At 44.5% G+C, this 14446-nt stretch overlaps 1 protein-coding gene across 6 annotated transcripts in view; it reads left to right on the plus strand.

Annotated features, from left to right (window-relative positions):
* magi1b (membrane associated guanylate kinase, WW and PDZ domain containing 1b) overlaps positions 1-2066 on the plus strand; it is a 123745-nt gene extending 121679 nt beyond the window's left edge. For 5 of the 6 annotated variants that reach the window (XM_062397174.1, XM_062397201.1, XM_062397184.1 and 2 more), the window contains one exon: positions 38-2066. In XM_062397174.1, the coding sequence (XP_062253158.1) occupies positions 38-1260 (1223 nt within the window). In that variant the 3' untranslated portion in view covers positions 1261-2066. The remainder of the gene's footprint in view (positions 1-37) is intronic. The other variant, XM_062397215.1, reaches the window with a different exon arrangement.
* Positions 2067-14446: the final 12380 nt, after the last annotated feature.

Raw genomic sequence — 14446 nt, forward strand, 5'->3', positions numbered from 1 at the left:
TCCTCCTACCCTGGTTGTATGTCCTATTGTGTTGCAGATGGCAGCACTAACCACAGCATCACAGCCAACGCAGCCACAGGGTTACAAAACGCTGCGGAAGTGAGCACCCTGCCCCAAACCAACGCACCATCGGAGTTAAATTACCCACCAGAACCCCAACAACCATCCCGGAGCAAGAAGGAGTCGGGCCACAAGTCTACCCGCACCGGCAAGCAGCACCATTCCAAGCATCGTCACAGCTCCCCACACAAGAAAACCAGCACGGGAAAACACAAGGAGAAAAAGTCTACAGGGAAGGACCCACTCAAGGTGTTAAAAAAGAAGGATGGCAAGGGGAGTCACAGCCACCATCAAAATTCCAGCGGGCAGCATCGTAGTCGCCACCGTTCACCCGAAAGGAAGAATGGCAGGTCTCGTAGTGCAGACAACACCCTTGATAGCCGTCATAAAGGACAACACCATGGTCGCTCCCCTGACAGACGCCATGGCCGCCACCGCTCTCCCCATCGTTCTCCTTATCGCTCGCCTCGCCGCCACAGGTCTCCCCACCGCTCTCCCAACCGCCCTCGGCACAAGTCCCCCACAAGACGCCACGCCCACTCCTCAGACCCCTACCGCCGGTATGCCTCCCCACGGAGACCGAGCCACAGCAATGACAAGCCCAATGGGACTGTGGCCGTATTGAAGGAGCGACCCAAGACTCCTGATCTCAGCTTCCCGTTTGAGGACAGCATCCTCCGAGAGCCCCCGGCTCTGGACCGCCTGAACCGCGAGGCCACGCTTCCATCATTGCAAAGGGAGGAACACCTGTATGGCGAGGATAGCCTGCTGATGAGAGCCGCCTCTAGGGACAGAGCCTACAACGGGGACAGCCTACTGAGGGACATGGCGTCTCGGGGCCAGAGAGACGCCACCTTGCCCAGAGTGCGCACCCCCGACTCAGATTCAGCCTACAAGAAGTACAGCTCACTACTGAGGGGGCGTTCACCTGAGAGGACAGATAGGGACGGGCGCTACACCAGCAGAGATAGTACTCCCGAGTCGCAGTACCGAGCCCGAAGCCTGGGACGTGACATCTCCCCGATCAGGAGTCCCAGAAGAGACGACTCAGAAGACGAAGAGGATGATGACAATTTCGTAGCAGCTAAAGTGAGAGAGTACTACAGCACGCTCCAGACCGTAGACAGTAAGTCGTCCAGGCCCTCGCTCCCCGAGCCCAAGAAGACCTACAAGGACAACCCCAAAGACCTGAGTATCTGATTGGACGGCTGTAAGCCAATCACAGCAAGCAACCCACAATACACCTCAAGTACTAGATCATATTACCACTTGGTTCTACGGAAATGCACCCAGCTATGTATACACACACAGACACACATTATGTAACAGCATTGAGTTACGAACAAGACAGTGATTCCAAAATGATTTTTTTTAAAGCTGTTTATTTTTATTTTCTTCGAATGTATGTTTCATTTTTTTTCTCCCTTGTTTTTGTTGAAGCATTCTACATTTACAGTAACTCAGACTTTTCCAGAAAATGTAAAACCATAAAAAACAATGATGTGCCTAACAGTTCCATTAACGAGCAACTTTTTTTTTGTTGATTTGATTTGACATGTGGCAGGCGCTTTGTGACGCGCTGTCAGGTGAAGACATGTATGTACTTTTCCACACGGATCCCATGGAAGAGCCGCGCACCTGGATGACTGTAACCGGTGCTCACAATGATGCTGTGCATGTCTTTACCAGTTTCAATCTCTCTCTCTCTCTCTCTCTCTCTCTCTCTCTCTCTCTCTCTCTCTCTCTCTCTCTCTCTCTCTCCTGCCTTCATTCTCTCTCTCTCGCCTTCGTTCTCCCTCTCTCTCTCACTCTCTCTCTCTCTATCCCCCCAGTGCCACTGTTTTTTAGACATTTGACCAGACTATAGCACAAGCCTGCATTTGTTTGTATATTTTTGACAGTTTGCAGTATGTGTACATTCAGAGGTGATCATTTTAAATGAATGAAGGGGAAATTAAAAGTTAACTATGATGATGATGTTAAAATAAAATAATATATTCAACAAATGAACGCATGTGTGCTTGGTTTGGTTCGATCACTTTGTGTCATCCCATCCTGTCGAATCATTTTGGTATTGAATGAACGACGATGTGATATGGACGCATCAAAGCCAGCAGCAGAAAGTAGAATCTAAAGTGTGATGACTGCAGAGTTCTCATCTTTTAGGAAAACGGAAGACAAAAAAAGTGTGATCTCAGGCCTCCCCAAACTATGTGCGTTCTTCGTCGACCCTTTGAAGAAAAGTAAAGCAAAGAGCGTCCATCTTTTTTTCACAACATCAAAGCCAGTCTTAAAAAAATGTTCCCCCACACCTACTTTGATTTGTGCTTCATCTGTTCCCTCTCTGCTGACATGCCTCCCCTCCCCAGTTTTAGTCCTCTTTCAGGATCCTGGCTGCTCCAAGGTTTTTCATTTGACAGAGACCAGGCAGCGAGGGAAGCTGTGTCCCTTTTTCAGGACGGTGACAGCGAAAGGTGGAGGATTTTGACCCCACCCCCTGCAAGCGACAATTGAGTGGACGGCGGCGAACAGAGTGGTCGCTCCTGGTGACCTGTGAATGCCAGCAGGGATTTACTCCTGCAGGGAAATGTTCAGTCAGGCATTTGCTCGATTAATATGTTGAGACGAGGCAGAGAGTGAAATACTGATAAATTCACAAGCTCATTGCATTTTTACCCTTTTAACTCTTCTCATAACATTAACCGACATTCAGAGTTAAGATACTGGAACTTAAATATCTCGCTATGATAAAGTCTATAACTTGTATCGTCTGCACTTTCCTCCCATGCCTCCCTCTGACATCGGACGTTTCCACATGTCTGACATGCAGCAAACTGAAGATGTTCTTAGCTTCCATCATGTGAAGTTCCTCCCAGTTTGCTGCGGCACATGCCAAGGTACTTAAAACCATATGTTCAAACGTGTGCATTCGAGATTACCCTGTGGACACAATCTGTGCAGCTCATAAGGGGAAATAAGAACCAGAGATGAAGCATCGCGATCAAACAGTAGCATATCAGAGCTTTTTTTTTTTCTTTTTCTTTTTCTGGCCCACTTTCTCCACAATTCAAAAGAGCCTCAACGCATCGCTGTGCTTTTGAAGCAACGATCTTAGAGTGTTAGTAAGAGGAACACACACTTGCACAGAGATAGTTCTTTTGTTAATCCTTGTTAACAACCAGTACATATACCCCACAATACCTGATACTTCTACGTAATATATATATATATATTTGCTATAGTTAGTTCGTATCCACTGCAGCCTGCAGAAAGACAAAGATGTTTATATCCTGCAAACCCTCCTCTTTCTCCCTCCTTTCTCGGAGAAGGGGAAGCAGTAACCTAAATAATGGATGTAATCCACTTTCCAGCATCGAACCCACTCCCCTCCCCTCCCCTCTCCTCTCTTGAAACCTCTCTCGCTCTTTAGCAGGACGTACTCCGCTCCTTCCCGTCATCAGATGCAGGAACAGAGCTCTGGGTTTTATTACTTGTGCGACCCCCAGAAATGATTAACAGCCCGAGTTGGCTGACAATTTATCATGTCAGTGTCAGTGCAGGCAGGGAGAGGCATTAATGAAATGTCCAATAACAACAAGACCACGGCGCCCACCGCATCAAGCCTCCATTCACCCATCAGCTCGGCTCCGGGTTCCCTCGTTTGCGACCTTGGAGCCCTCTTGCTTCTGCGTTTCCATGGAAACACCAAAGCAACGGGCTCCATCCTGGAGCTGACGGGAGCAGACAGGAGTTGTAGATGCGTAAACAAGGCTCTGGGAGAAAGCAAACCAAAGAAAAGTGATTTCTGGCAGGATTTGTGCTCGGGATTTCAAGATGCTTTCACTCGAGAACAAAAAAAGTATGTTCACTTTTCTCAGAGGGAGCTCATCATCCTACAAACTACCTCTGCTCTTTGTCCTCATACTGGAACCGCCTCATGCTTGACTTCCAGAAATGCCAGAAATCAGCCTCTCCGTGAAGGAACACGCCGGTTCAAAGGGCACATATGCGTTTTTCTTGTCATGGTAACAGGGATCAATAGGATGTGGTGTATGTGCATGTAACACTTGAAGCTATTTTACTGGATGGTCACACTCATCAATCAGCAACTGTTCCAGAGAAATCCACAGGCTCCAGGTCCGTCAGTGAATGTTTGTAATGCTGCCTTTCCTTCCTTTTTTTTTTAAGCATCCAGATTTTTTTAGGTTTAAACAACACTACCAATGGTTTTGTTTCAGGGTTCTGAGTTTAGTGCATGCTGGCTCATTGTTATGGCTTATTATACACAGTTATAAGGCAAATATATTTGCAAAAAGTAGCTTTACTCAGCTGCAGAGAATCATGAACTGTATAAAAAGATGGACAGCATGACAGCTCTCTGGTGACGTGAAGCCAAATCATCTTGATCCCCCCCCCCCCCCCCCCGTGGCTGACTGCTAAAGTGTCATCAGTCCAAAAACCTGGAGAGTAGTATAATCATGTAGGTAAATAAGCTCAGTGTGTAATACTTGGATTTATCGGCAAAGAAGTGGCTCAACAGATGATGCAAGAGTCGTGAGTTGGATCCTAGATTAGACTTTAGATGTGATTTCATGCATTGATTAGAACCAAGTCCCATTTAGTGGCAGGCTGACAGCGAAGTGAGCAAGAGAAAACACAAGTTGTTCCAGAGGTTCCGGAGGTGGTTTCCTGCGGAGAGGCTTTGTGTCCCTGCGGCGGAGACACTCCTTTAGAGAAACGCTCTGAACTTTTGCCTGTCCCAGAGGTGTCGCCCCTGGCTCTCCTCCTCTGCTGAAATGTGTGCATGCCTGAGCGTCTAACAACCAGCAAAGCCCCCACTTGTGGTGTGTGCGGATCAGACTCGAGTGTTTTTCTACCCGTCAATGTCAAAATTAAACAGCATCCTGTTTCATGCAAACCATGATCTGATCGAAAAAGGCAAAATTGTAAAACCTCTGTATAATGCAGTTTTCAGAGTGACTCATCCCCCTTTAAAAAAAAAAGAAGAGAAATGTCCTTGTGTTGGACTGAGCAGATGAAATAGTTATGCTGTCATAAGGAATGCATGTGGAAACGTTCGCTTTGCCTGTTGCACTGTTGAATGATTCATTTCAAATTTTGCGTGTGGCTGTCGGGCCATGGTTGTTCTAAGAAGACACTAGCCAGATCGTCTGAGGAGGAAATTTTTGTAACCTACAACGGTGGCCCTCTGCAGAGTCTGGGACAGAAAGTTTTAATTCGACAAAGGTGAAATTGGCGAGAAAATATGGACCACACTCATGTCACCACAGGATCACTGCCTTCAGGAATGTAAAGCCCCTTTTTCCATTGGTCAGAAACCAGCTTATATCTGTCTTTTGTCTCTGATGTGAACCGATTCAATGGCATTCTGTCCCAGGTCAATTGACTCCGCAGTCGACACAGATTTTCATTGGCTCTGATCAGCTGCGATGCAACAGACAGTTGCGTTAACATGTTAGTTTCTTCTTCTTTGTTTCAGACGCTGATGCTGCACTTTTTCTGCACGACGTTATGACGCACATAATAATTATGACGCACTGGCTCGTGAGTAGCCACAAACTTGAATTGTTTTTTTAAATCTTGGGAACAGCAAAAAAAAAAAGTCTTTGTATCGTGCAACATGCAGCAGTGCCCTGAGTTCGCTCTGCAGAGAAAAACAACCGAATGGAAAACTCCTCCACTGGCAGTGGGAAAGTGAGTCACCTTTATAAGGTGGTCTAAAAACCCTGCGTATACCTGCTAGTTGTGGTGTCAAAGAGTTATAAGAAGAGCAACTGATGAGAGGTGAGGCAGAGGAGCTGAATGCCAGACTCCGGCTGAGGGGCACCCAGGCTGATGGGAGGGGGACCTAAGACCTTGCATTCATTCCACCTATGAACAAAGCCCCTGTGCATTGCTGTGAAGATAGTTGTGTTGAAGATGGGATTAGCAGTGGACACGATCCTCAGAACGCAGTTAAGGTGGAGATACAAAGTGAGTGAGGAAATGAATGGGGAGAGGACAGAGCTACATAGTTGTGCCGCTGAACGTAGGAGCAGGATAGAAAAATGGATATAAAGGTCAGCTGCTTGTGTGACTTCCATACTGCTGTATACGACATAGAGCTATCTGTCACATGCTGTGCTGCATCTGTCCATTAAATCACTGGCCTGTGCCTAACCCTATGATAGAAGACATACCAAGTGATGGATGTAGTGTGTGTCTGTGTTGTCGTCAAACTCCTGAGAGGAATCGAGTCACGTGTTCAGCACAGCTCCACAGACAAACACATCTCAAAGCTCAGCCCTCTTCTCAGCATCGTTTCTTTTTTTAGATTTGACAATATCAGGTTAAATATTGATGCTGTGAAGTTGCTTCAAGGGAGGGGAGGAGAGTGTTACTTTGGCAATGTACAAAAGGAGCACCGTACCGAGATGTTCTTAAGTGGGTGAGTAATTTGGAAAAGAGAGAAGAGACATCGGATAGTGTGCAGTGTGTAACCCATCATCCCGACCTGCATGGAGTCCTGTGGAGTGATACGCTCACAAATCAGACAACGTTCTAGCAAAGTGATACTGTTAAGAGTGTTTTATCAGTTCAGAGTGTTTTATGAATTCATAGACACAGCAGGTTGTGGTCCTTGGACAATAGCACTCATAGCTCAAATGTTGTGGACTGAATTAAAAAGTGCAGCTGGAGGCTCCTTCCTAAAAACATCTTTTGCATGAGGCGTCGTCTCAAGGCTAAATTCCTTCTCTGTATCCAAATGGAGCGGACACATTTTCTGAAAAGCAATAGCACCCTGTGTAATATGAATGCACTCCTCTGTAACCCCCATCCATAAATAAAACCCTGACACATTTCTGAATGCACCACCTGCACCATACATATTTAGGTTTATACAAAGGAGTTGGAAATGACAAAATGTTAATGATTCTTCAGTAGAACATGAAGCATGATTTACAGTGTTGTGGTCTGCTATAGTTTCACAAGCTGGAAATGCTTGCTACACATTTATTTGTAATATATGTGCATCGTGATATAATGAAAGGGGGTTGGTTTGTTGCGGTGAATGTGGTACTGCAGATGAATAAGAATGTGCCGTACAGGAAAGTAGAAGTTTTTTACAATGACTTATACTTGTGAAGTTCACACAAACATTAGAAACCGTCTTTGATAGTTGATTAAACTAGAGAGAGGAGGGATCAGTTGATGCTTAGTAAATAATTTAATATCTTTGGTTGCCTTTAATTTGCGTCATATCCGTTTTTCCTGTGGATTTTCCCATTTCTGATCCGTCTTCCGAGGCAGTCGACAGATGATTAAGGAGAAAACCTGCTGATAGCAAGTTATCAGGTTGGCCAACACTGTTTGCATTGGTCACTCATATTGGATCACGATTATTAATTATTGTTTGCTGTAGCTCTGTTACTGAAGCTCTTCCAGTAAAGTGCAAATGCACAGGGGAACCAAGAAATTAAATTATGGTGCAAGGCGCAGCAACTTCCATGAGCCTATTCTATGGTTACTGATTTCATTGTCATACTTTTGATTCTAGAATCAAATGGACCCACCACAGAATTCATGGAATGGTAAATGGACTGGATCTACATGTATATAGACCCAGCCCTATAACGACCATTGCCATGTGACTTATTGAATCAGTCATCCACACACACATTCCTATGGCATTTTTCAACAAAACACACTGATGGCGTGTCATTCAGCCCTTGCCCAAAGATACTTCAGCAGGATCCAAAGATCCAATCATCAACCACCTAATTAGTGGACCCCTAACTTTACCTCCTGAGCCACAGTTGCCCACAACCCGCAGCGGCCATGTGTTTGGTAAAACGGACTTCGGCTCAGGTGTGTGAGGAGTGGATGGTGGTTGAAGGCAGCAGAGAGGACTGCAGCAGACACCCACTGCTGCTGCAGGGCCACTCAGAGATGTAACAAACTACTGGGTCCACTGGATGTGATGGACGCTGGGCCGTGGTCACATGGCCACCGGGCGACTTGGCGATGGGCTGCTGGCGTTTGAAGAGGCCATCTCCTTGATTTACTGCCCTTTCACTAAAAGAGCTCTCACTGCCGACCGATGCCTCTGTAATTGGGCCCTTGACTGAACGAGTGACTCTGATTGGGCAAAGCAGCAGCAAGAGGAGAAATCTCTGCAGTTTGACCAAGCGGATGCAGTGGACTCCGCTGAAGAGGGTTCATCATTGTCACTCTGAGTAGGTGAGTGTTGGCTCTCTTTTTCAGTGATGAAAGGGCAGAGGAGGAGAGGTTTGATCCTGAACTCCCACATTACATGTGACACACCTCAGAGGCCGAGAGGCAGAGGCAGGTCTGTGGAGGCAGGACAGGAAAACAAAAAGATGCTCCTGCTGCAGTACAGGGAATAAGACAAAGGCATTTCTGGAAGTCAGTATGATTAATATCCAAGATTATTGCAGAGGTGCAGCATTGTCGGGTGAAAAGTAAAACATGTCATCAATATGGTCTTCAACACTGATGACTTCATCCAGGTTACAAAAGGAGTCTCTTTATTCTCCTTTCATTTTGATCAGAAGAATAAATGAACTACTTAATTAATCATATCCATCATCTCACTATTAATATGTTTTTGTCTGAACATTAACATATTGTCATTACTTACAGCCTGTGGCCAGTGAAATGCAGGGTTTCTATTATATAACTGGGTGAGCTGTTGAGAAACAGTCAAATCATTCACACTTTTTAATAACCTCCACTCAATCTTCTGATTATGTTGCATAATTCAAGGGGCTGTTGTTGTTATGTTATAATATTCCATCAACAAATGTATTCAGTGTAATAAAAAGTGATTGAGACATGGTGCCTAAATAAAAAGTTATAAATATGAAATTATTTTCTGATGTTTGTTTCTTAACTCCAACATTTTCAACATTTGTTGTTTCATGTAATTCTATATTTTCCTGCAGAAGACAACACAATAAGCTTCATCACAGAAAAAGTGTGTTACAAACCGGGGCTACAATCGTTGAAAGATGATGTTTACCAGGCAAGAAGAGTGTAAACATGACCTATACACCTGCTGTTGACACCTAAAATGACACTTTTTGAAATGGGCCTAAACCCCAGATTCTTCTAGAATTCTACAGCCAATACCGGAACTCATAGATTTACCTTGTGGGATTGGACACTTTTGCTGTTGTAAGATACTGAAGATTGAATGTAAAATTTAAATTAATAGTTACAAACAGTTATCTTGAGCACAATTAAGTGTACATATCTTATCATTTCTGGTGAGGAAAAACACGTTGAATGTCTTGTGATAATAATAAATCAGCATTTTTGATTTAAAATCAAAATCATGGTTTCCAAAAAAAACACAAACATTTGATATAACATCACGTATTAGCTGCACACTGTTGATAGGAACATATCAGGTAATGTGTGTCCCACAGTGTCATCTAGTGGCAGGTTGAAGTCAGCACACCCTCCCTCCCTGGCATCAGTGATGAGCACTGGTCAGCCACCCCACTGTGACTGTGTTTCTTTGAGAGCAGAGAGGACACACGTCCCACGAGACATCCCTCAGCAGCTCGAGTGTGATACACCAAAATCAGAGCAATCTGCGTCTCCATTATAAAGCAGCCAGTGTCCAACCAGGCCGCCACTCATTCAACATGTGGGGCCAAGGTCTCTGTCAGAGAGAGACGGGTCGATGTATCACCAAAGGAATATTTGTGTGTCTGTGTGTTTGTGTTTGTCACAGTCAGGGTCAGAAGGAGGTGATGTTCTGAAACCTCTTTGTTCAGGGAATTGATTTAGTCTAGCACAGGCTGATGTCACACAGTCACACACCAGCTCAGGGTCACTGACGTTGTGGGGAAACGTGCTCAGCTGCAGCTCGGGTGAAACAGGCTGGGGGAGGGTTACACAGAGTCATGTACTTGTTACTGGGAGGATAAATTCAAGGTACTTATCCAAACGTGAGAAAAGCTTCTCTCCACGCTGGAGACTGTTTTTTAATCTCACGCTCCAACTTGAAACACTGAGCAAGCACTAAACCGTTGAGTGATTTATTTTGTTACACTGGATATGAGTGGGTCAGTCATATCAGCGGAGTTGAGCACACTTTCCCTTTTTTTTTATTTTGGCAGGGGCTCTGCACTTCCAAACACACGTTCACCTACTGCCAAAAGGTTTGAGAGGTCTGCGACACTGACATGTGATTTAGTGAGTGTTATAAAAAGTCTTGCAGCAAGGACGTGGAGAGGACAGGCCCTGCGTGGGCTGATTCAGTGTTTACTGCACGAGAAAGCATGACTCACCCCCGTCCCTATACGCTGTGTACGCCTGTCCAACAAACACGCTCACACACAAACACAACATGCCTTGCTTTCAAGTTGAGAAATTGGCTGACCGCTGCACGGTGCATTTTCAATAAGCCTTTATGCATCAGGACATCAAAGCACCAATTGATCTAAAGCATGGTGGAGTTAGAAGGAGGCCGCGGGGGCAGGACACAGAGTCCTCCGCGTAGAAAATCCGTTGAGTTAGTACAGGTTAAGTGTTTTCTCATGGCACCATTCACGTCCACCCCCCCCCCCCCCCTTTATGAATAGTAGCTTCTCTTAAAAAAAGCATACTGTACTGCACAAGATCTGGCATCTATAAGCGAGCCCCACACACCACAATGTACATGAACACACAAAACCATTGTTTAAATGAACTGCATTAATTCAGTCCCTAAGGTGTGGCTGGGGCACGTATAACCGAGCCCACACATTATCTAATGTCCACAACCTGAATGGCTTTGCGCTGAGCAGTTCACACACAGAGTCAATCTGCACCACTGTGGGTGGGGGTGGGGGGATTGCAAAGAGATCCACAGCATGTTAATAATCCTCCATCAGCCAAGTAAAACACAAATCAGATATACTGTACATCTGCATTTTAACCCTGCTGCTGGCATGTAGCAGAAAATAATAAATGTTGAATCTACACTTTCTGCAAACAAAAGCCTTTTTGTGGGGGCCCACTAACTGTGAGTGTGCCAATATGCTGTGGAGAACTGAGACAGTGGAGGACTTTAGTTTGAGTGGCATCAAACCCTCCTGAGACTCTCTGCTTTAAAGCTTCTCTTTTGTTGCATTAGGATAGAGGCTGTTTGACCTACCTTTGGGTTGACTGTGGCATTCTGTAAACTTCCTGCTGGGAGCACTGAACTGGTGTGGAGCAGCTGACCAGATGCAGCTACTTTGGATTTGACATGTAACGGCAGCCATTACAGGAACCCAGGCTCCATCCTGACCACTGTGAGTAAGCTGCTACACCTTGAGAAGCTCATTTATGCTTTAAAAACAAGAAGGACGGGTGTCCTTTGTGTTGTATTCATTAACTTATGTTTATTTAAATCTGCATTAAGATTTTGTCCACTTGGGGGCAGCAAATTAAGCTGTAGACATGACACAGACCTTGTGATTTCATTATGGTGAGTGTGTCAGCAAACACTTTGCTGTTACACATCCATTTGAATTCATGTTTGTGTCCACCTGGTGAATTAAAGTCCAATAAGAACTAATTTTAGCTCTGCTTTGGTCTCTACCAGCTCCTGAGGGAAACAGCTGGCTGTTAACGGGCAAAATGCTCCATTGTCTTCACTAGAAACTTCTCTCTATTTGACATTAAGTGCTGGTAAAGCAGCATTAAGATGGTTGGTCGGAACATTTGCTTCTGTGTAAATTGCTCCCTGCTTCATGTGAAACTGCTCCTGATGAGAGCTGTGAGGGTGAACCAGCAATAAAAACAACACAATCACTTAAAATAGTTACAATTGTTCTGCAGGGCCGGGGTTAACTGCAGAGCTGTGTTATTAGAGTTACTCTGTTTTGTACTGTTCACAATGTATATGTTGTAGTTATTTGATGTATTATTGATCTGAAAACATTGATTAAAGGGATAGTTCACCCCCCCCCCCCAAAAAAAAAATTCCCTGCTTATCTACTCACCACTATGGTGATGGAGGGTTGGTTAAAGTGTTGAGTCCACAATACACTTTAAGATTCTCAGGGGTAAACAGTGTTGCAGCCAAAGTGACCTCTTCCTCAGATGTAATAAAACCAGAGAAAACAAACCCATAACATCCCTCCATACTTCTCGGTGGTGTCAATCAAGTGTCCAGACATGCGACACATATTCGACAAAGACACAAGGTCATTTACACCCTAAAAGTCCACTTGCAGAAGTGGCGATCCTAGAGGAAGTTGCTTATCACTTATCCACATTCAGTTGAACACCTGTGGAGATTTTGAGCTTAGGAGTTGAGTGGTCTCAATCACCAGCATTAGAACACCAAGGTGCGTTCAAAGACACAAAGAACCTATACTCGGGAGACCAAGCACCTGTATAAAAACCCTTTCTGTTGGTTTTACCTCAAATTTGAACATGTGTACATACATTTTTTTACATTTCGACCCAGATGATCGGGATAAAATATAAATTTGAAGCTAAACCAGTCAGTACTTCTATATGACCAACAACAGAACGATGAATATCCATGTTATTCCTAGTTTTGAAAGAGAAAATTCCCCTCAGGTCCCCTGGGTTCAGTGTTTATCTGTACCCAGCAGCTGTTTTTCAGAAAACAAGCTCTGACGGAGGGATCGTATGCCTCTTAACCCAGCACCACATGGCAGACACACAAAGTGAGCGACTGGCTGGTTAACACAGGAGCGTTTGGCAGCTAAACGTTGGTTTTATTCCTCGGGAGCTGGTCAGGAACCAGAAGCTGGAGGCGGAGCACAGAACACTTGACTTGTGGCGGTTGTTTGCTGTATCAACTTCATGAGCCCGTGATTTGTCAAACGTGTGAGCCTGTTGTGATGGTGGAGGCCATAAATGATCCCTGCAGCATGAAATAAATGTACAGTTTGGAGTGAGTGGCAGGTATAGCCAAGATATGATCATAATAAATCAATTCACCTTCGATTCCAAAGACAGACGCAGGTTTGTTTTTTCATGGAGGGGATAGATGAAGTCGGAGAGGTTTAGAGGTAAGACACTGCAGCTACCTGACATTCCTCATTAATCTTCTCTTCCTCTCCTGTCTCTGCAGCCACTGGAAGCATCTTCAATCACTGGGATTTGTGAGCCCAGTTGTTTTGAACAACACAATCCGTTTGAATATCCTGGAATATGTTATGTGTGGTATTGCACTGTATGTGTTTGACGGCTCTGAGTGAAGGAGAATTGGACGTCCAAAACCCATTTGACCAGGGGTTGAATTTTAATTCTATATTAAGCCCAGAGAAGTAGCTCCAGGCCACATACATGACTCCCCACTGCACATCTACTGACATGTTTAGGACCCTGCTTTATTACCTTAGTCTCCAGCTGCATTGTCTCAGTGGACTACTTACCACTAATCTTACATAGTCAGTTCTCGTGGTGTTGTTGTAGAGCCACAGTAATAAAACACAGTCACAGAAAAACAGCAATGGAGTTGGAAAAAACATAAATTTAAGATTTCAGGACTCGTAAAGGGCTAAAATATAACTTGTCATTAAAGTAAGAACCTGATACTGTGTAGTGCATGTGAAGATAAGCCCGGATCTATTTCTGTGCCAGTATGTTAATATCTCCACAGGAAGACGGACCAGTGTTAAAAGAGTGGAGGATAACTGGAAAATGAGGAGGGGCTGGAGCTTTGACCATAAATCCTGACTGATCTCTTTCAGTTGGGAAATATAAAAAAAAAACGCATGTGCAGAGACAAGAAGAACAAACAGGAGCATTTCCTGCCTCTGTTTAATAGTTTCAACCAAGAGCCAAGAAAAGCTTTGATTCATAGGATGACGTCTTGAGCAATGAAACTTTATGAGTGATGACATATTCCTGCACTGAGGCACGAGCATCAGGCAAGAGTCTGTATGTGTCAAGTGTTGAGCCAGGTCTCCATACTTGGTGGGAGTTACGTGAGTGTGTGTGTGTGTGTGTGTGTGAATGTTTGTGTGTGTGACTGTGCGTTTGGTTCAGGTATTACTCATGTTTAGGGGACCTGAATCTGTTTTCACAGTCACATTAGGGGGAATTGTCGTCCTTATAGGGATTTAAAAAAATCATTTTATGTTGCATGAAGTGTCCAAGAAATCAAGGTAACTCAATGTAATGACCTCAGAAGTCATGGAAAGGAGTGTGTGTGTGTGTGTGTGTGTTCACTTGTAGTTATATATTTTTGAGGATCATTTTGAGCATAGACCTTATTGTCAGTCCTCACTTTTTCAAAGGCTTGTTTAAGGCTTAGAATTAGGTTTATGTTAGGGTTAGGCATTTAGCTGTAATGGTAAATGTTAGAAGTACAATAATGTGTGTGTGTGTTTGTGTGTGTGTGCAT

Source organism: Platichthys flesus, chromosome 2 (genome assembly GCF_949316205.1).
Source record: "Platichthys flesus chromosome 2, fPlaFle2.1, whole genome shotgun sequence".
Taxonomy (NCBI): Eukaryota; Metazoa; Chordata; class Actinopteri; order Pleuronectiformes; family Pleuronectidae; genus Platichthys; species Platichthys flesus.